The sequence below is a fragment of the Sus scrofa genome, chromosome 5, assembly GCF_054392235.1.
Source record: "Sus scrofa isolate SSC_HxYL_T2T_F1_AM1 chromosome 5, Sscrofa_HxYL_maternal_Yorkshire_Landrace_v2.0, whole genome shotgun sequence".
Taxonomy (NCBI): Eukaryota; Metazoa; Chordata; class Mammalia; order Artiodactyla; family Suidae; genus Sus; species Sus scrofa.
Genome location: NC_139387.1, coordinates 73029292 through 73052099, shown reverse-complemented (window position 1 = coordinate 73052099; position 22808 = coordinate 73029292). Strand labels below are relative to the sequence as shown.

The 22808-nt window shown below is 46.1% G+C and overlaps 1 protein-coding gene across 1 annotated transcript; it reads left to right on the top strand.

The window, feature by feature from the left end:
• Positions 1-140: 140 nt before the first annotated feature.
• On the top strand, positions 141-22808 carry TIGAR (TP53 induced glycolysis regulatory phosphatase). Its single transcript, XM_005655710.4, has 6 exons — positions 141-292; positions 9135-9172; positions 13808-13929; positions 16230-16307; positions 19783-19893; positions 20725-22808. The coding sequence occupies exons 1-6, from the start codon at positions 261-263 to the stop codon at positions 21151-21153; spliced, it is 810 nt and encodes a 269-aa protein (XP_005655767.1). The 5' UTR covers positions 141-260; the 3' UTR covers positions 21154-22808.

The following is a 22808-nucleotide window of genomic DNA, read 5'->3' as shown; positions in this document are numbered from 1 at the left end:
GCGCACGCGCCGGAGACCTGGACGGTGCCGCGCAGCGCAACACTCTCAGCGACCTGCCGGCCTCCCACAGTCCTGATTGGCCATCCGGGAGTGACGTAACGGCCTCCTCGGCCTATAGCAACGGAGCCGACTGGCGGCGGGGTGCGGAAGCGGTGGCGTGGTGGGCGCAGTGCCGGTCTGCGGCGCTGGTGCCGGGTAAGGGGTGCGGGCTGCGGGGTGCAGATGCGGAAGTTGCTTCGCTTCTTGCCGGCTTCGGAGGAATGACGCGCTTCGCTCTGACCTTGGTCCGGCAGTGAGTATGGCTGGCGGGGGCTGCTCTCTCCCTTCTGCGGACTGTTGCGGGCTGGGCGGGGGGACCGAGGATCTGCCACACTGTCCCGCCCTGTCCTTCAGGCTTACTATCCACCCCCGCCCCCGCCCCAGGCTCGGCTTGACCTGGCGGTTTTCTAGGTGTTTCCGCTGAGTTACTTTCTGGGCCCTCCAGCCCCAGCGACGTCTAGCGGGACGCCGGGTGTCAGATGTCACCCTGTTAGATAAGGACTGAGAAGTCTGTAGGGGTGAGTGGTCAAGGTCACCCGCCACCCGGTGGCAGCTGAAGCGGAAGAGACAGCCCTGTGCCAGCGCTTCCCTGGCCCTGTGTTGGCCCCAGCCTGTCCCCTTAAGGTCTGCAGAGGGGCTGGTGCAGGCTGATGTTGCTTTGCGCCCGCCCCGTCTTGTCCCCTCAGTCCCCTTGGCTCGCGTCTGAGTTTCATTTCTAACCCGCAGAGCTGACGTAGCTGGGAGAGGGCTGGGGAGGGCCATGCCCTGGTGTCGGCGGCCTGCATCACCCCGAACAAATACTTTTATCATAACGTTACATGGAGCTAGATGCCGAGATATCTTCACGTCTCTTCCTTTTTCCTTCTCAATGCTTATTTGCCCAGTGTTAACAGAAAGTGAAATTCAGGGTGGTCAGGAGCACATGCAAGATAGACATGGGTTAAGATTCTGGGCTCCAGCTAGGAGCCTTGTAACCTGGGCTTCCTTTAACCGGCTTAATCTTTACGACCTCAGTTTTCTGATGTTTAAAATGGGGGTAGTGATAGGGCCCACTTTCCTGGGTTAGCGTGACGATTAAATGGCAGAAAGGTAAAGTGAATAGCATAATGGAGGAGGAGAAATATATCGGAGATGAAATAACTTTTATTTCTGAAGGGAGGGCTCTAGTACAAATGCACTTAATCCTCTAATAGGTATGTGTGGTTTAATGGAAGCAGCATTCTGAGTGGGTACTTTGTGTCAGAGGACTGGGTTGCAGGTAATAAGATTCCATCTTTGACTTCGTGGAGCTTGCAGGGAACACCAGTATGGCCTGACCTTGTCCGAACGACTTAAGCTGTTGTCTTTTTTGTCCTCTTCTTCCTTACAGAAAGATAACCTTGGCAATCATTTGAGTTGTCCCTTTAGGATTTTAATGTCTGAACTAGAAATCAAGCTCCCACCCCCATCCCTTTCAATTTTATAGAATGCTTTATGACCATGGAACTAGAACCTTGATTCCTCTAATGTAGTAGCAAAATTGGAACTAGAACCTTGATTTCTCTAATGGTAGAGCATTTTCTGGATGCTTTGGCGCAGTGCCTGACATAGAATTGAAGCGCAGAAGTCATAGAAAATCTGGCTAAACTATTCCTTGGGAAACAAGATGATTCCTGTTTGGATTCTTAACAGACAATAGTTATATGAATGTGGATTTTGTCTCCTCCCTGCTTCTTAAAAAGGGCTTGATTTTTATTTATCTTTTTGGCCGCGCCCTTGGCATGTGGAAGTTCCCAGGCCAGGGATCGAACCTGCACCACAGCAGCTACCTGAGCTGCTGCAATGACAATGCAGGCTCTTTAACCCGCTGCGTCGCAAGGAACTCCAAAAAGGGCTTGATTTTTTAAACCCGGTTCCACATAAAAATCCTAGGATGAATTAATTTAAAAATAAGTCTTAAGAAAGACTGCTTCTCTCTTTTTAAAATTTTTATTAAAGTACATTTGATTTACAACGTAGTACCAATTTCTGCTGTAAAGACTGTCTCACTTTGCAGGTGAGGACACAGTCATGGAGGGCATGTGACTTAAAGTCACATGACAAGTTAGGGAGGCGTTTTTTTTTTTTTTTTTTTTTTTTTTGTCTTTTTGCTATTTCTTTGGGCCGCTCCCACAGCATATGGAGGTTCCTAGGCTAGGGGTCAAATCGGAGCTATAGCCACTGGCCTACGCCAGAGCCATAGCAACGCGGCATCCGAGCCGCGTCTGCAACCTACACCACAGCTCACGGCAACGCCGGATCGTTAACCCACTGAGCAAGGGCAGGGACCAAACCCGCAACCTCATGGTTCCTAGTCAGATTCGTTAACCACTGAGCCACGACAGGAACTCCGGGAGGCGGGATTTAAACTACTCTTGACTACCTGCTCTTTTGTCTCCTGCTTTGTAGAGGTAAAATCTAGAGTCTGTAGGTTGCTTGAATATCACCAGCCATTTTAGAGGCTACTTTTTATTTCCCCTAATATAATTGTGAAGAGTGATAAGAATTTACTTTGTTCTGTTTTTTCCATGGGAAAGTACAGAGAAAGTGTTGAATTAATTGATAGGGCCATGCTTCAGAGTTTCAGAGCTAAAGATTGATGGTCCTTTCGGGAAAAGAAACAACTTCAAATTGGATTGATAATCAGCAGAGTTAAATATAATGACTCTATTGGAATCAGCAAGATTGAATCATGTAGCACAATATTGGGAATTTACTTTGAGTTTTCTATTACCTGATGCTGTCAAATGCTTTGAAACTCAGAGCATGATCAGTATTTTTTTTTTTTTTTTTTTTTGCTTTTTAGGGCCGTACCCAAGGCATATGGAAGTTCCCAGGTTAGTGGTCAGCCACAGCAACGCCAGATCCAAGCCGCGTCTGCGACCTACACCACAGCTCATGGCAACACCAGATCCTTAACCCACTGAGCAAGGCCAGGGGTAGAACCCGTGCCCTCATGGTTACTAGTCAGATTTGTTTCTGCTGCGCCACGACGGGAACTCCTATCTGTATTTTCAAATGAATTAATCGGCATGGAGGAATTAGGATAAAGCCCTCGTGAATCACGAACACTGATTAAATATCAGGTGCATACACTCCATTTCCATGAATACCAAAGTGTGTCTGTTCTGAAGACTTGCCCCAGATGTATACTGATATCCCACGTTTTGTCTCTGGTGGCGAAATGAGTACCCGTCTGTTGAATTTCAATTCCTCAAAAGGGCGTGTTTGGGAAATGAAGCTTTCTATATGATTTCTAAAGACATTTCATAGGCTACAAAGCAGAACTGACCACATAAAATGTCTTTTTAAGTGAAGAGCAGCGTGATCATCTGCAAAACAAATGGTGCATATTTGTGGGCCTATAAATGGCCGGTCATGAGACTCGACTTCTTGGCATAAGCGTTTGGATTCTTACAGAGTCGGGTGTCTGACTTGGAAGTGGATCACACTGCCGATTTTGAAAACGAGTGGTGGTACTCCTGACCCCTTCAAACTATGTTCCTCTGACCATTCCACTTCCCCCACCTTCCCTGCCGCTGCTACAAGCCAGGCTTTGGCCAAGGAAGCAGATGGATAGTAAACCTATTGTAGCCACCTCCTTTTCCTTCTCACTCCCGAAAGAGATGTACTTTATTATTTTTTTATTTTTTTTGGTCTTTTGTCTTTTTGTTGTTGTTGCTATTTCTTGGGCCGCTCCCGCGGCATATGGAGGTTCCCAGGCTAGGGGTCGAATCGGAGCTGGAGCTGCCAGCCTACGCCAGAGCCACAGCAACGCAGGATCCGAGCCGCGTCTGCAACCTACACCACAGATCACGGCAACGCCGGATCCTTTAACCCACTGAGCAAGGGCAGGGACCGAACCCGCAACCTCATGGTTCCTAGTCGGATTCGTTAACCACTGCGCCACGACGGGAACTCCGAGATGTACTTTAAACAGTCGCTTCCAAGATTTATACAGACCTCTTGATAAAGCTGATAAAAGCTGTAAAACTAAATATTTATGTATCTTCTTGGGAGAAAATTCGATTTCTAGATTTCTGCTCTATAATATTTATAAAGTGATTCAAAAGCAAAAAAAAAAAAAAAAAATGCCCAGCAGAACACCAGCGATGGTGAATAATGCAGCAGTGTTTGCTGTAGTCTCTACTGACTTACAGCAAAATCTTTTTACTGTATTATAACTATTTTTTTCTCCGTTTGCTGAAACTGGTTAGATGGTTGGGGCAGTACGGTTGCAAATTATTAAAGTAGTGGGATTCCATTTTTTATAGGATGACAGTTTGATGATGTTTTATTCTGAATCCTTTATCAAATCAGCTGTTAGGATTAAATTCTTGAGCTACCTTTCCGGTGAGCATACCAAAAGTTCTCATCTCTGCTGAATTTGTGTGATTCGTAAAGACCTGGTCTGGCATGGTTATTAAATCTCTTCTGACCCTTGGCATTAGTTTTATAAAATGAGTGAGAGAGCTTGTGATCCATCCACATAAAGTGGGGAAAACCTTTTGAGGATCCTGTATAACAGTAAATATGGAATTGGGGCAGGGGAGACATTCTTTGAACTCTGCTGGAAGCTGGAATTGATTCCAGAGCCACTGTCTAAAGAGGATGTCCCTTGGACTTAAGTACAGTCCTTTCATTCTTGGTGTCAGCAAGATTCTGAGTCTGAAACTGGAAGTGGATCCAGGGTTGGGGACCTGTTTTCATATTAGAAGTACCACCTTCCCCATCATTGCCCTGGATGCTTTATCCATCTGAACGGCAGAGCTTAATCTCCTCTTTTGTGTCCATTTTATATGATTTAAATGGATTTTGGAGTATAAGACATCTTTTATATTGATATTCACTTCCAGAATGATAATACTGGCAAATCTGTAGCAAGTTGTTCTGAGTAATTTATTTGTCATATTTTGTGTGTGTGTGGCTGCACTCGTGGCATGCAGAAGTTCCCAGGCCAGGGATTGAACCCGCGCCACAACAGTGACAATGCCAAATGCACAACCACTAGGCCACCAGAGAACTCCTTGTCATATGTTTTTTGAGCCAGCGCGTCCACATGCTTAGACATCAGAACAGTTCTCTGAAGTCTTCTGTCCCCTCACCCCGCAGGTGGCCACAGGGATATGTCTCCTGTGAGTCCTCGCAGCGTCTCTGTGCAGATCAAATGTTTATCCTTGTTTCTCACCTTTCTAAAAAGCTAGCAGTCTTTGTATATCACTTTGTACTTTGCTTTTTCTGCTGAATGTCCTGGTGACCTTTCCGTATCTTTACATAAATCATTCTCCTTCCAGGGGACTCAGGTGCATAGATTTCCATTAGGTAGATATCGCATCGCACTGCTTGTTAAAATAACCAGTTCCTGTTATGGGCATTTAGGTTATTTGCCATCTTTTGATGTTAGAATTTTACTATAGCATGTATTTTTTTAAATAGAGAAGAATGCAGGCATTCCTAGTAATAGGGCTGCTGGATCAAAGGGTAAACAGACTTGTCTCTCTTTTTTCTTTTTTTGGCTGTGCCCATGGCATGCACAGAAGCCCCTGGGGCAGGGATTGAATCCAGGCCACAGCAGTGGCAGCTCCAGGTCCTTAACCTTCTGAGCCACCAGGGAACTCCCCAAACGTGTCATTTTGATAGGTAATTCCAAACGACTCTCCATCTGCAGAGTACATACACTGAGGTTCTTTCATCTCCCAGAAACTTCTCCAGGTACCAGGCAGATAAGGGTGATGCAGTCTCTGACCGTGCCTTGAAGGAACTGCGGCCAGGATAGACCCACAACTACAAAAGTTAACTAGCAGTTACCTGGCAGTAGTGCCACGTAAAGTGGGAGCACAGAACCAGGGTATTTAAATGGGGTGGATAGGCAGGGAATGGGAGGGAAGCCTGCCTCAAGGAACTGGCTGGCTGTGTTGGGTCTTCAGGAATGAGAACGATTTGGCCAGGTCCAGCAGTCTGTTTTCCTAAGCACCTCCCCCCACCCCCTCCCACCCCGCCCAGGGGGATTCAAGTTTGAGAACCTGAGTCCTAGGTGGGGTTGACGGATAGCTGGTTTTGTAAACAAGGGTGGAATTTCTAGGACGAGACCCAGGTTTGTGATTCTGACTCGAAGGTCTGATGGTATTCCTGTCTGGATCTGTGTGAATCAATCCCACATGAGAATGTTTTCTTTTACTTATTTATTTTTTATTTTTTGCTTTTTAGGGCCGCACCCATGGCACATGGAGGTTCCCAGGCTAGGGATCACATTGGAGCTACAGCTGTCAGCCTACGCCACAGCCACAGCAATGCCAGATCCGAGCTGCGTCTGTGACCTACACCACAGCTCAGGGCGACGCCAGATCCTTAAGCCACTGAGCGAGGCCAGGGATCGAACCTGCAACCTCATGGTTCCTAATCAGATTCTTTTCTACTGCACCACAGTGGGAACTCTGAGAATGTTTTCTTTTTAAACTAGTGCTTCACTTGAAAACAAAGCAGGAGGGAAGTAATCAGGGAAATACAAATAAAATCAAAGCGAGGTAGACTGTTCAGGTGCCAGATTGGCACAAATTGAAAACTCTTACTAAGTGATGGTGAGGATGTGGAACCCTGCAGAGTGGTGGTGGTGGTGGTGGTGGTGGTGGTTTAACCACATTGGCATAAGCATAGTGTGTTTGCAAATGCTGTGGCCCAGCCGTTCTAGTGCTAGGTATAGATCACTAGGCAGGGGTCAGCAGACCTTTCGTTCAAGGGCAGGAGAATAAATCATTTCAGCTTTGCAGGCCATAAGGCCTGTCTGAACTGCTCGATTCCACCATTATAGGGTGAAAATAATCGAAAACATTGCGTACTCGTGGGTGTGACGGCATTCCAGTAAAACTTGGTTTGCACAAAGAGTTGATTCCCATCTATGAGTGGATCCCAAACAAGAGCACACATCAGCATCACTTGGTGGGTTTACGAACGCAGACTGCCGGGCCCCCACCGTGCAGTTCCTGATTCAAAGTGTCTGTGGCAGTGGGGCCCGAGACTTTGCACTTCCAGCAAGTTTCCAGGCCATGCCGGTGCTGCCAGGCCAGGGACCAGCCTTTGAGTACCACTGCCCTGGAGAGTCAGCTGCACTCTGTACAAACATCTGCATGGCCGTGTAGCCCCAAACCGGAAACAATCTAAGTGTCTGTCAACACTGGACATGGAATACACTGCAGTAAATTCTTCCAGTGGAGTTTACACAGTAGTGAGAATGCAATTACAGCCTCTCTCAGCAGCGTTAGTGTATCTCCCAAAAGGTTGAACACAAGAAGCAACACACCAAAAACTGCATATAGCAAGAAGCAATTCATTATAAGATTCAACAACAGGCAAACTAAACCTATGCTGCACCTGGGCAGGAAAACTGTGGGGAAAGGCAAACGCTTGAGCAGGCACATGTCCTGGCAGGGGGTCCCCTGGGGAGTGGGGGACATTGTGATAGACAGGGACAGGGTCCAGGAGGCTGGCTCAGTGTTTAACTTGGGTGGTGTTACGTGTCTGCTGGCTTTATCATTATGCTACTTATATTGTTTATTTCACAATTTTAAAACACTAAAAATGCATCGAATTAACTCTTTGGCATGTGTATAGTCTGTCCAAAAATGACTTAAAAATACAACTACCGAGTGCTTCCTAAACACCTGGCAGTGTTCTAAATGCTTTACTCTCCGTTATCCTGGGACTCCCGTGAGGCAGGGACTATCATTATCCCCATTTTACAGACAAGGAAACTGAGGCATCGAGTGTCACACAGCTGCTAAGTGTACAGCCAGAGCAGTTTTGTTCCTGAGCCAGATAGATGCAGGGAGGTTTCCTTTCAAGGACTGTCACCTCTCCCAGGCATGGAAGGGTGTACATGTGGGCTGTAGACATTTGATTCCAAAAGAGGAGATAAATGGATCCAAAGGAGCCTGTGGAGTATTTGCACCCACCATTTCCACTTCTCTGTCTGCTGTCCCCACAGCACAAGCCAGCTCCTTCCTTCTGAGCCACCGGTCTTGTGCATCTTTGTGTCCAGTGCCCGACCCTGTGCTCAGCACAGAAAAAGAGCTGAGAGTCGGGTTAAGGACCCTGCGTTGTTACTGCCCCGGTTCAGGTACCTACTATAGCGCCCGATCAGTCCCTGGCCCTGCAGCTTCTGAGAGTGTGGCCACAAAATAAACAAATGAAAAACATTTTAAATAAAATTACCTGTTGAAAAAAAAAGCTCAGAAATTTCTGGGGGATTCTCCCAGACCACCTCCTGTGCTCTTTACTGTCCATGTGCTCTATTGTCCAGCCTGGTCCCCATGCTCCCTTCCTCCACTTTCCCTCTCCAGCCCCAGGTTAGTTGTCACGTGACAGTTTCCCATCCTGTCACTCCGGGTTGCTTCAGAACGGGTTTGGTTTTGTAACGTCCCAGCGAGGTCTGCGGATGGTTCCTTGCCAAGTGGAGCCTGGAGCCGCTTGAGCAGCCGCGGTGGGGGCGGGAGCGGGGGCGGGGGACCTTCGGAGGCAGGGCGGGGCTTGCGGGCTGTGCGCTCCGCCCCTTCAGCCCAGCAACTGATGGACCCGGTGTCTGTTTTGGTCCGGATGCCTGTGAACGCTGTTTTGGACAACATATTTAAGAGGATTATTTAACCAAAATATTTATTTATACATATATATTTATTTATATTTATGTATTTTTTGGCTGCACCTGGCACGTGGAAATTCCCAGGCCAGGTTCGCACGTGTCCCATGGCATCAACCCGTACAGTGACAACACCGGATCCTTAACCTGCTGAGCCACTAGGGAACTCCCTGTACATAGACTTTTAAAATAGTGTTCGCTGCCTTCAGTTCACTCAAGATTGATGTATACATTTTAATTTGGGGCAGTTTGAAATGTTTAGCTCATCCACTAGGTACATAGAGTAGACATTTGCAGATGTTAGTTTAGAATGCCTTTCACTTCTGCAGGTGAGATGCTGAAGTATGTACAAGGTTCGCATGCTACATTTCATCGCTGATTTTTTTTTTCTCATTTCAAAAATAACCTAATTTGGTAATAAAGGCTTTCCCTCCCCCCTCTATTTCAGTGGAGAAACGAGACTTAACAAGGAGAAGATACTTCAAGGTTGGTATTCTCTTTTTTTTTTTTTTAGCTTTCTCCGCTAGTGTTAATGTGAGATGCCAGGTAATGGGATCTGGGGAAGGGGGGAGGGTGGACGGGGGCAGCTCTGGTCTGTGAACTGGGATTACAGAATTAAAGCATCATAGTCACAGGAATATGACTGGAGCAGATGGTAACCAAGAAGCCTAAGTCTCTGAAGTGAACTGGGGTAAAGGAGGGTGCCCCACGCTGTTTGGGGGCAGCTTCAAAGCAGCCCAGTCAGCTGGAGAAAGAGTTATATTGGGTCTAGTTGTCTTAAACTGTGTCTGCCAGAGTTTTAAATGATGTCCCATTTGGGAGCAGAACTTTACTGGCGGGTGTTAATGGTATTTTTCTGCTAAGATAGCTATATTATTTTTAGTAGTACCACAGAAATGGTTTAAAAGGAGAATTCCTGTTCTCACATGGGGATTGTTACTTTATTCTGAACAGTCTTCCCTCCCTTGTTCTGTTCATTTGGGTTCAGATCTTTTAATCTCCCTGTGATCCATCTGGTCTGGCTTTTAAAGCATATCTGGGGTGAGCTTTCAGCTAGACATGCTATTTCTGTGCTCTGATTATACAAGCATTTTATATTTTGGGGTTAGGGACATCTGGGTTTTGCAGAAACTGCTTTTTATACCCCATGAGTCTGACGTCTGACTCCCTCTCCTGGAAACTAGGCTGATAATTAATCGCACCCCCCCGCACACACAGCTTTGTCCGTGAGCCCTGCTCTTTCATCTCATTTCACAGTAGAACATGAATAAAAATTTTTGAGTTCACACCTGTCTTTCAGGTTTGTTTTGTGTTCTTTTCCTAACTTTGGAAAGTTACTGCCTCCTTTTTTTTTTTTTTTTTTTTTTTTTTTTTTTAAGCATTCAAGCCTTATCTATTTGAAGGACCCTTTTTGTTCCACACTTCCAGTTTTTTGTTTGTTTTTTAGGGAATTTTCAATTGTTATGTAACTCTCAATTCTCAGCTTTTCTTTTCTTTTTTAGTTTAGGAATACATGTACTTTTATTGGAGTGTGGCTGACTTACAGTGTACACACCTACAGTTTTGATTTGCAGTAACCTCATGAGTATTCAGCACTGGGTATCTTAAATTTCCTTTGCAGTTTCTTCATTGACCCATGAGTTATTTAGAACTGTTTGTAAATTTCCAAACGAGTGGGCTTTTTGATTTTTGTTCTTCATCTTTCGTGATTGACTTCCAGTGATTGCTTTGTGTACTGGCAATATGGTTTATTTGATAATACATCTGAAGCTGGTGAGCATGATCAGTTTTTATAAGTCTACCACTGTATGCTTAAGAAAAATCTATGTTTTCTGTTGCTGGGTTTGGAGTTATATGTCAAACAATTAAGCTTGATTCTGGGGTTCAAATGCTCTGTACTGTATTAATTTTGTAAATTTACTCACTTGCCTGTATGACCTAAGTGTCAGTGAATGAGTGAGGTGTGTCGAATTACCCACTGTGATGGCCAGCTCATCCTTTAATGCCTGAAATTTTCTCAGCTTGTGCTTGGTGTTCTCCTTATATGGAGTTAGACACTATTTTATTAGGCACATTCATTTAAAAGTTGCTCTATCTCCTTGGTGAATTGGAACATTGATTATTTATAGCGATCTTCACAATTCTTACTAAGACTTTGTCAGAAAGTCCTGCGTTTCTGAGAGTGATATGGCTGCGCATTTCTTTGGGGTTGGAATTTGCCTGACGTAGAATTTTCCATCCCTTTCAACCTTGCTGTGTACTGATGTCCTGCATGTTACCTTGTGAATGGTAAGTAGCTGGGTTCTTAAAAAAAAAAAAAAAAATTAGACTCTTTCTGTTAACTGCTGAGAGCGATCTGTCCACGATGACTCTGGTTTCTGGTGTGTTGGTTGGACTTTGCCTTTGCAGTTCTTTTCTTCTTCTGGTCATTTCCTTCTCACTCATCTTTACTTTTTTTTTTTTTCTTTTTTTGTCTTTTTTTGTCTTTTTGCCATTTCTTGGGCCACTCCCGTGGCATATGGAGCTTCCCAGGCTAGGGGTCTAATTGGAGCTGTAGCTGCCAGCCTACATCAGAGCCACAGCAATGTGGGATCCGAGCCGCATCTGCGACCTACACCACAGCTCACGGCAACACTGGATCCTTAACCCACTGAGCAAGGGCAGGGATCGAACCTGCAACCTCATGGTTCCTAGTTGGATTCATTAACCACTGCGCCACGACGGGAACTCCCATCTTTACTTCTTAAGTGTCTGCTTTTCTTTTTCTTTTTCTTATTTGACCCACTGTTAGCTTTTTTTTTTTTTTCTTCTTAGGGCTGCACCTGCAGCATATGCAGGTTCCCAAGCTAGGGGTTGAATTGGAGCTGTAGTTCTAGGCCTACACCACAGCCACAGCAACGCAGGATCCAAGCCTTGTCTGAGACCTACACCACAGCTCACGGTACCGCTGGATCCTTAACCCAGTGAGGGAGGCCAGAGATCAAACCTGGGTCCTCATGGATGCTAGTCAGATTCATTTCCGCTGAGCCATGATGGGAACTCCCTTACTGGCTTTGAAATAAGCCATTTCTATTCTTTTAATGGTTGCCTTTGAGTTTTTATCATTCATGCATAATAAAGTATAAGATTAATACTCCCCCCAAAAATACAAAGTACCTGCTATTATTTAGTGTCTCAGTCCTTAAACCACCTGACACAGGCATTATCTAATTTGTTACTTAGGTGGTGTTCCTTTAGATTTACATCTCTCTTTGCCAGTTTCTTTGTTTTTGTTTTTTTGTTTGTTTTGTTTTGTTTTGTTTTGTCTTTTTGCCTTTTCTAGGGCTGCTCCCACGACATGTGGAGGTTCCCAGGCTAGGGGTCTAATCAGAGCTATAGCCACCGGCCTACACCAGAGCCACAGCAACGCTGGATCCTTAACCCACTGCACAAGGCCAGGGATCAAACCCGCAACCTCATGGTTCCTAGTCGGATTCGTTAACCACTGCGCCACAATGGGAACTCCCTCTATTTGCCAGTTTCTCTCATCATTTCTTTCATGTCTCAGTCCTGTGTTCCTGAAGCATCTTTTTTGAAAAGCCCTCTCAAGTAAATCAGTTGGTGGCAAAGATAGCTTCAACCCACTCTATTCCAGACAATTCTGTTTTTATGCTTGTCAATCATTTTTTGTCTGGACCGTTCTAGACTGATGGTTCTCTTGGCTCTTGGAAGCTGTTACTCTGCTGTTTTGTTTGGCTTCTGTTCCTGTTCAGCAGTCTTCTCAGCCACATGCTGTCCCATGCTGGGTAGTCTTTCACTGTAACTGCTTTTAAAGTCTTTTTATTTCATTTTGATATTCTGCGGTTTCTCTTACTAAATCTAGGAGGTTTGGGTTTGTTTGTTTGTTTTAATAATCCATCCTTCTTGGTGTACATCATGCTTCCTTTATCTGTAGTTTTATGTCTTCCCTCGTTACTGTTCTCCATTTCCTGCTTCCTGTTCTTCTCTGCTGTCTCTTCCGGGACTTCTGGTAGACGTGCTTAGGAATCCTCATCTTTTCTCTGTGTCCCTCACACATCTGAGACCTGCTCCATCTCCTCGTGTCTGTGCCCGGGAGCAGCTTCCGTCCTGCCTTTGGGTTCATTGAGCGTCTCAGAAAGCTGACTCTCCCGTAAACCACTGAGGGATTTTCTTTCCTCCTTAGCAATTCCATTTTCATGGACTCTGGTTCTATTGGAAAGCCGTCTGGTTGTTTCTGATGGCTTCTGATTGTTGCTCATTTTTGTGGTCCTTGTGTCTGTTGGCTGATATCCAGGTCCCAAGTATTAGTGGTTCCACATCTGTTACGTGCTGTTTCTGCTGACTCTCATTCACAGTGGGTTATTTTCCATCATGCCCGGTCATTGATGGAGCTGTTATTCGCTCCGGCGTAGGAGAAGACTTGTCATAGAGAATGATGTGCAGTATCGAACGTTCCTGAATTTGAGCAATGGAGATAAAGAAGGAAAGCTTCTTAGGTGATGCTCTGACCCAATTGCAGCAGCTGAACTCAGGACATAAGGTTGGAAACAGCGTTAGTAAAACACTCTGGTGAAGGGATGGGCAAGTGTGAAGGGGAGAGCTTGGGACAGTCTTGTCACCCTCATTCCCGCCAGACAGACATTTTTCTGGGAGACAGAACACCTGAGCCAGTAAGGGTCGTAGCTTCGTTTTGCTTGCTTTCAGTTCTCTGAGAAGTTGCACCCAAGGAAATCTTTTATGTTTATTTTTACCTTTTTTGCTTTTTAGGGTCACACCTGTGGCACATGAAGGTTCCCAGGCTAGGGTTCCAGTTGGAGCTACAGCTGCCAGCCTACAGCACAGTCATAGCAACGCAGGATCTGAATCTTGTCTGTGACCTACACCACAGCTCACAGCAACACTGGATCCTTAACCCACTGATCGAGGCCAGGGATCGAACCCACAACCTCCTGGTTCCTAAATGGACTCATTTCTGCTGCGCCACAAGGGGAACTCTGGAACTCTTTTAATGAAATACAGATAAATGCTGCTTATGTTCTCTTAGGTGAGATTTTCATTTACATCCCATGTGTGCACACACGCGTGTACTTGATGATACTGTTCCTTCTCTTAATACTGCAGGACAAGGAATAGATGAGCCTCTTTCAGAAACTGGATTTAAGCAGGCAGCTGCTGCTGGTGTATTTCTTAATAACGTGAAATTTACTCACGTTTTCTCCAGTGACCTCACGAGGACAAAGCAGGTGAGTCTTGCATCAAGGTTGATACGGATGAGTCCAAAGGCTCAATAGCTGTAACCTTGAAAAATTTGCCACCAGAGTCTGTTGGGGATTAAATTGCCCACAGACATCACACGCAACCCTCTTCTCCCCACCCACAGAACTATTTTCCTTTCATTTTACTGTCGTGCTTGATTTTATTTTGGTAATTTAAAAATTAAGAGTATCTTGGGGAAAACATCTAACAGAACACCTATAAAAAGGCAAAGAAGGAGTTCCCGTCGTGGCGCAGTGGTTAACGAATCCGACTAGGAACCATGAGGTTGCGGGTTCGATCCCTGCCCTTGCTCAGTGGGTTAACGATCCGGCGTTGCTGTGAGCTGTGGTGTAGGTTGCAGACGCAGCTCGGATCCCGCGTTGCTGTGGCTCTGGCGTAGGCCGGTGGCTACAGCTCCGATTCAACCCCTAGCCTGGGAACCTCCATATGCCGCGGGAGCGGCCCAAGAAATAGCAACAACAAAAGACAAAAAAAAAAAAAAGCAAAAAAAAAAAGGCAAAGAAGGTGTCCTGAGCACCAGTGGAAGGACCGCAGAGATGTAACCAATGAGACGTCAGGTATTAGAATCCCGATGCAGTTTAAAGAGCAACTGTTACTATAAAGAAATAAAAGGCGTGTGAAATATCTTTAGGGAACACGTTCCTATAAAAATGATCCTAGAGATTTTAAAAAGAACCAAATCAACTCCTAAAAGCTCAGCAGAAAGAGACTTGTGACCGCCTTGAGGGAATAACAGGGTTGGAATGTCGTCCCCCACAGCTCTGATTTGACCCCTAGCCCGGGAACCTCCATATGCCGAGGAGGTTTTGCTATTTTGAGATCCTAAAATAGCAAAAAAAAAAAAAGAAAAAAGGCAAAAGAGTTCCCATCATGGCTCAGTGATTAATTAACCCGACTAGCATACATGAGGACATGGGTTCGAACCCTGGCGTCACTCAGTGGGTTAAGGATCTGGAGTTGCCGTGAGCTGTGGTGTAGGTTGCAGACGCTGCTTGGATCTGATGTGTCTGTGCCTGTGGTGTAGGCCAGCAGCTACAGCTCCAATTCGACTCCTACCCTGGGAACTTCGGTATACCATGGGTTTGACCCTAAAAAGGCAAAAAAAAAAAAAAAAAAAAGCAAAAGATTTGAACCAAGCACTTAGCACCTTACCAAGCAAGATACGTAGAAAGCCAGTACACCCATGAGAAGGTGCTCAGCATAGTTGATCGTGACAGAAACACAAAGTCACTGGGAGATACCATTCCACTGTGTGCATGGCTAAAATATGGAAGTTTAAAGGATATGGAACAACTAGAATTCAGACATTGCTGGTGAGAATGTACAATGGAAGAACTACTTTGGAAAACAGTGGGAGAGCTGCACATAGGCTGACAATATAATCCAGCAATTTCAGTCCCAGAGATGTATCCACGAGAAGTAAGAGCATGTGTCCACCTGAAGACCTGTACAGAACTGTGTACTGGCAGCTTTATTTGTAACACGCAGAGAGTAGAAACAGCCCATGTGTTGAGCAGTAGGTGAGTCGATAAATGAACATGGTATATCCACACATCGTTGCTAGAGCCCAGCATTAGACTATCAACAAATGTGTCAGTTCCACAGACCTTGGTTCTCAGGTGTTGTGGGGGCTGGTCTTCCGTGCAGTGGCGGGGGTGTCTGGTGTGGAGCTCAGATCCCTCCCGCTCTGGGAGAGGCAGACCTTGCCACCCCTCCTCCTTGCAGATTGCTGGGGCCGGGGTGTGGGGTCTCCTTGCCAAGCCCTCCTCTGCTCCTTCTGTCCATCATGGTGCTGTCCTTTTACCCTTCATTGAGGAGACTGTTCACCCAGTTTTCAGATCCCTTTCCAAGGGCACTATTCCACATGTGGTTACAGATTTGTTGTGTCCACGGGAGGAGGTGAGTTCAGGGTCTTCCTATGCCACCAAAAAAAAAAAAAAAAAAAAAAAAAAAAGGCAAAAGATTTGAACCAAGCACTGAAGCCTCACAAATGATTTTTTTTTTTTTATGGCTGCACCCGCAGCATATGGAAGTTCCCAGGCCAGGGGTCAAATCCAAGTCACAGCTGTGACCTATGTCATAGTAGTGGCAATGCCAGATCCTGCCCCAGGCTGGGGATCAAACCTTTGCCTCTGCAGGGACCCGAGCCACTGCAGTCAGATTCTTAACCCAACAGCTGAGCCACAGTGGGAACTCCAAGGATGATTTTTTTTCTTTCTTTTTTTTTTTTTTATAAGAAAAGAAATAGTTGTCTTTTGATTTGCAGACCGTGCATGGGATTTTGGAGAAGAACAAATTCTGCAAAGATCTGACGGTAAAATATGACTCCAGACTTCGAGAAAGGGTAAGGAACTTACCTGCATATTGTTGTTTTTACCGTAAATAATCAATACACCACCTCGATTTTTCCCATGGCTAGGAATTGGATGCCTTCCTAGTAGGGATATGACATGAGCTAGTATGTTAAGAACCTACCCTGTGGCAGTCACTGTTACTTACTCTTATAAATAGTGTCTTATTCAGTTATTCAAATCATAGCAGACAGGCAGGCATCTTCAGTTATAAAAACAAGATACACTTGTGAGAACTTAGTACAGAGCAGTTTTAAAGTAACGGTGAAAAGTTCTCTCCCCAGCCTCCCAATCTGACTCCTTAATTGTCAGCATGAAAAGAATTTTTTATGCCCAGCTTATGTACCAGAAATGAATCTTCCTGAAGCTGTGATTCAGCTAAAACCATCCAGCAGTTTCAGATCTGAGATTGGACCCCAAGTCTCCCCCTGCTACAGCCTTTTTGGGTTACTCTGTCGTACTGACGTGTAAGCTGGTTACTGTCCTGCCAGCCTGGGATTCCCAGTACACCTGGAGAGAACGGTAACAGAATGGCTAGAGCATCTTTGAAGAACTGCTTTTCCTAATGTGCGTGTGTTCTCTGTTAGCGTTCAGCATCTAGACCAGCGCTCCAGCATAAATGCTCCTTGGAAAAGCTCACTCTGTGCCCAGGAACCAGTGCTTGAATGTTGTGAAAGAAAAATACTCTGAGTTGGGAAACGCTGGACGGGGCATGTCATGAGGTAGTCAGAGGAAGCGTTGTCGTGGGCAGGGCGTCCCTTCTTCACCTGTGCTCTCCCCCTGAGTAGTTTCATCCTCTCCTGTGATTTCAGCCCGTGGGCTCTTCCTTGAGCTGCACGCTCACTTATCAAGCTGCCTGGACTTAGCTGCCCCGTGGCTGCTTCTAGCCCGTGCATTGCACTGTCTTCTCTCTGTGGCCTCTGCTCCGCCTGGTTGCCAAAGCCATTCCTCCTTGGCTCTGCACTATCTCTCTCATGCCACACATGTGTCAGCCGTCTTGTCAGCTCGACTTCTGAGTGGCTCCTGAGTTCTTCATTTCCCCATGGGCCTGCTGCTACCCTCCCACTGCAGCTCGGTGCTCTGTCACCTGGGTCATGGGACAGTGATCCTCCTCTCTCTGTCCTGCACCCCCTTTTCCAGTCTAATCTGCATGCTGCAGCCAGAGTAGTCTTTGCAAATTTTGGTTGCCACACCTGCCCCTGTATCAGACAGTTCACGACTTCTCTTTCACCTTCCAGAGCTGTTGTAACTCTGACCCGCCTCTTGAGAGCTATGGGGTCTGTTGTGTTGCCTCCTTCCTTTTCACTTGCATTTAATGCCCAGACTTAGCAATCACATTGGCAAGTGTTGGCACACATTGGCATGGTGCTCACCACATTCCACCCCTTCCCTGAAGCTACAGGTTTGTTAATACAAGACCCGATGCTGTGAAGATTTAAAACCCTCATTTTCTCAACCCCCAATTTACACAGGCAGAAGCCAAGGCACACAGAGGTCAAGTCCATGCCCAGAGTCACAGCACTCCTTCGTACCAGAGTTCAGGTTGAGGCCTCTGGGCCTGGTGCCCATGCTCCGGACCGCTGGTTGTGTGCTTCTTACGGATCTTCCCCAAGTTGCCTAACACCTCTGTGTTCTGTCCTCATTGAATTTCCACATCTATGCTCCACTCTGCTGGGAATGCTTGCTCCTCAAGCCTGGCCAGCTTCCACTCACCCGAGGCTGTGGCCCTCTGTGACTTCCCGAGTCCAGGCCAGACATCTCCGCCAGATCTGCCCGTCTCTGGTCCTTCCCTCCATCACGGAACTCTTCCACTTGCATTTTGGTTGGTACCCCCGCCAGGGGCGGTCTCAGCAAGGGGGAGCCATTTGTCACTCTCGTCCTCTCCTCCAAACATGCTCCAGCATAGCTTTTGGAATGTTTAACAGCTGGGTGTTTCCATTCCTGGGAAAACAAACTAAGAGATGGTTTTTAATGGCCTTCTTCGTACTAGAGATTGCTCCAGATGTAGTCAAGGGTGTAAGAAAATTAAAAGTATTTGTGGCGGGGGGGATACAATCACCATTTCTACCGCCCGCAAACACTGAACATTTTGGCATGTGTGTGCTCCTGACTTTTTCATGTTTATTTGCTTTTTTTTTAAATCTGTCTGTCTACCTATCTGATTATGTATATATCTTTCTAAATGTAATCCTACTATATGCATTGTTTGTTTTTTGGTTTGTTTGTTTGTATTTTGTCTTTTTGCCATTTCTTGGGCCGCTCTTGCGGCATATGGAGGTTCCCAGGCTAGGGCTCTAATCGGAGCTGTAGCCACCGGCCTACGCCAGAGCCATAGCAACGTGGGATCTGAGCCGTGTCTGCAACCTACACCACCAAGGATCTGCAACGCCGGATCCTTAACCCACTGAGCAAGGCCAGGGATCGAACCCACAACCTCATGGTTCCAAGTCAGATTCCTCAACCACTGCACCACGACGGGAACTCCTGTATGCATTGTTTTTAACCAGATTTTCTCACTTGCTGTCATTCAGGCCCATAAGTGCACATGAGTATGATCATATAATTAATGACACTGTGTTATTCTGATATATTGATAATTGCATCATTTATTTAACCAAGATCTAATTTAGGATATCTAGGTTGTGACTAGATTTTTCCATTGATGTAGATAATGTTGAAATAAATATCTTTGTAGATAATCTTCGTACACATATCTAAAACATTTACTGGAAATGGAATTGTTCAGTATGTACTTTCTGAAAGGCTTTTGTGTATATTGCTAAATTTCCTTCCAGAAAAGATGTGCCAGTACTCTCATGAATGGTCTAGGAGAGTTTTTCTCCCATCAGCACTGAGCATTAGTGGTCTCTTTGGTCTTCCGATTTAATAACCTAAGAAAGGTGCCATTTTCACTTTTCATACTATGGATTCCTCTTTCGTCTTGTTTTGTTTTACTTTTTAAGGCCGCACTTGTGGCACATGGAAGTTCCCAGGCTAGGGGTCTAATTGGAGCTTAGCTGCTGGCCTACACCACAGCCGTAGCAACTCAGGATCCGAGCCACATCTGTGACCTACAGCACAGCTCACGGCAACGGCGGATCCTTAATCCACTGAGCAGGGCCAGGGAGCAAACCCACATCCTCATGGATTCTAGTCAGGTTCTTTAACTGCTGAGCCACAAAGGGAACTCCTATGGATTCCTAATAAGGTAGAATTCTCATGTTTCTTGGTGGTCCTCTGTGACTTGTGTGTCCTTTGCTAAGCCTCAATTTTTATCAACCTAAAGAAGCTGATGAGCTTTGAAGTCACATGGATCTGGGTTTGAATTTTCTTAGCAGAGCTGTGAGAAAGTCAGCGGAAGGAAACTGAGTTATCCCCAGGATGATTGTTCTGCATTTGCTGTACACACGTACTTGTTGTTGTATTGCACATCCCTTTGAGGCACTTTTGTCTGTTGGATCATTGCAGAAATACGGGGTTGCGGAAGGCAAGCCTCTCAGTGAGCTAAGGGCCATGGCCAAAGCCGCTGGGGAGGAGGGGGCCATGTTCACACCGCCGGGAGGAGAGACCTTGGACCAGGTACGTAGCCCAGGAAAGCCACCATGTGCATGAGCTTGCGAGTGGCAGAGTAGCTGCATTCTGACTTGTGGACGTGAGATGGTTCTGTTTAGCTAAGCAGTTTGAAAGTTGTTGGGGAGTTTCCATTGGGGCACAGTGGGAACGAATCTGACTAGGATTCATGAGGTCGTGGGTTCAATCCCTGGCCTCGCTCAGTGGGCTAAGGATACGGCGTTGCCGTGGGCTGTGGTGTACGTCACAGTCACAGCTTGAATCCTGTGTTGCTGTGGCTGTCGTGTAGGCCGGCAGCTATAGCTCCCATTAGACCCTGGCCTGGGAACCTCCATATGCCATGGGTATGGCCCTAAAAAGCAAAAAAAAAAAGTTGTTTGGTTCACAAAACAACTCTGCACGATATCATTCCCCCCCCCGCCCCAGCTGTCTTGTCTTCCTTGTTTATTAACTTGGCGTCATTAGTGATAATGGTTTTGGGGAAATGGTTATTAGGTGGTCCTGTTAAGAAAGCCCCCTGAACAGGGTGCAGGAGCTTCAGCAGAGGCAGGGGAGTCAGTGAAGCAGGAGTGCTGCTCAAGAGGAGGCCGGGCAAGACCTCGCCCAGCGGCGAGGCTGGCGCGCCTCTCCTGCCCCTGCAGCTGTAAGTGACACCGTGGCCCTGCCTTCGAGTGTTCTTGCTTTTGAGTCTTATTGGTGACACCCCCCCCTTTTAATTTGAGTTTCATTTGCTTCTATGATACTCATGATGATGCAGATACAAATCTATTATGTATATATTTGTGTCTTAAACGGTCATTCACGTCACTTTATTTCATCTTTCTCCCCCTCTCCCGATAGGTGAAAATGCGTGGAAAAGACTTTTTTGAATTTCTTTGCCAGCTGATCCTGAAAGAAGCAGGTCAAAATGAACAGTGTTCCCAAGAAGCTCCAAGCAACTGTCTGGAAGCATCTTTGGCAGAGATCTTTCCTTTAGGGAAAAACTGTGCCTCCACGTTTAATTCAGACGGCGCCGCTCTAGGCTTAGCGGCCAGTGTCTTAGTCGTGAGTCACGGCGCCTACATGAGAAACCTGTTGGGCTATTTTCTGACCGACCTCAAGTGCTCCTTGCCAGCGACTCTGAGTCGGTCCGAACTCACATCCGTCAGCCCCAACACAGGGATGAGTGTCTTCATCGTAAACTGCGAGAAAGGAGAAGGGAAACCAACCGCCCAGTGTGTGTGCGCGCATCTACAGGATCATCTGACCCGGGCGACCGCAACTCACTAACCTTAAATCTGCATCAAAACCTAAAACTTGTGGAGCGTCTGAGGGACTGCCTTGGACTTTGTTTCCTTCCGCTGCATCTCTGGATTGTAAAGGGATCAAGGGACTCAATACTGCAACTTGGGGGATTAATAACCCCATTACTATGCTGTCTTTCCTTTTTTTTTTTTTGGCTTTTTTAGGGCCACACCCGTGGCATATGGAAGTTCCCAGGCTAGGGGTCACATCGGAGCTGGCCTACACCACAGCCAAAGCCACGCCAGATCCAGGCCACGTCTGAGACTTACACTGCAGCACATGGCAACGCCGGATCCTCAACCCACTGAGTGAGGCCAGGGATTGAAGCCATGTCCTCATGGAAACTAGTCAGGTTCATTACTGATGAGCCGTGACGGGAACTCCTTTTCCCTTTTTTTAATGTCAGTACTTTTCTTTAAGGTCTAGCCTACTTTATTGGCTCTTGATAAGATACTGTATGTTTTGTACTCTCTCAGCCAGTGCCTGGAAGAGGGAACTATTTTAAGTCCTACTCTGTATTTATGTGACAGTGCATTCTATTTGAAAAGTCCTTTAAATGAGAAATGCCTGCCGTCATAGTTTATGTAAAAGCAGACACTAAACATTTGATGTAGAAATCAGCTGTTGGCATTATTTGCTTTGGAGGCTTTAAGGTATGGATGGATGCGGCCTGTGGTTCCAGAATTGTCTCCTGAGGAAACAGCCTCTGATGATAAAACTTTAAGAAGGAACCTCTGAGCAGAAGAGAGAAGAGCAGATCTTTCTCATCCAGCAAGTAAGCGTCAGAATTGAGTTGGAGGAAGGTGCTGGAGACAGTAAACAGTTGCTCCGTACTTGTGCTTCACAGTCGTACAGAACAAATGGGGGGCTTCACTGAAAACTGCAGCTGTGCTGTCATAACCACAACTGTGGCGTTTTTTGTGACGGTACAGATGAGCTTACCTCTCTTTTCCACCAGATGGCGCTGGAGAAAAGGGATTTGGGTTCACTTAATACTGTTTGGGAGACCGGTCCCTCTTGCGTCCTCATCTACATGGAGAACGTGTTTTCCGTGCCTTTTGCTTTTCCATTATGTTGATGAGTGCGTGAGTCTCAGCTTACACGAAGCTGTCAGTTAAGGCTTAAATCACGTGCAGTCAAAATCTACCTTGAATCTCATTTAAATCACCTATCGAGTCCAGGCTTATGCTGGCCTCAGCATGTCCAGGGCCACCAGATTTCCTGCCAGCATTGGAGCGGAGCCCGTGGCTGGGAGCAGAGGAAGTTGGCTGCAGATGGAAATTTGCAGAGTAACCGAAAAAGGACAAATAAGAAATGTGCACATCTCCACTGTCCAGAAGGAATAACTACCCCCTCCTTTTTTTTTTTTTTAAGAAATAACACATTGAGCTGTAAGTGAAGTTCCTTTAAGCAGTTGTCGCTGTCCTGTTTCCTCCTGTCCCTGCAGAGGTGACAAGCACAGCATGTCTGTACATTCCTGCATCCTTCAAGTTCTAAAAACATCCATAAATATCAGCACGCTCTCTGTATTCTGTATTTTCACTTAATATATCTTGGGGCTCTATATGGGTATGTATAGATCCAGTTACTTGTAACCACTGTATTCTGCAGAATAAATACAGCATATTTTGTTTCTCTAA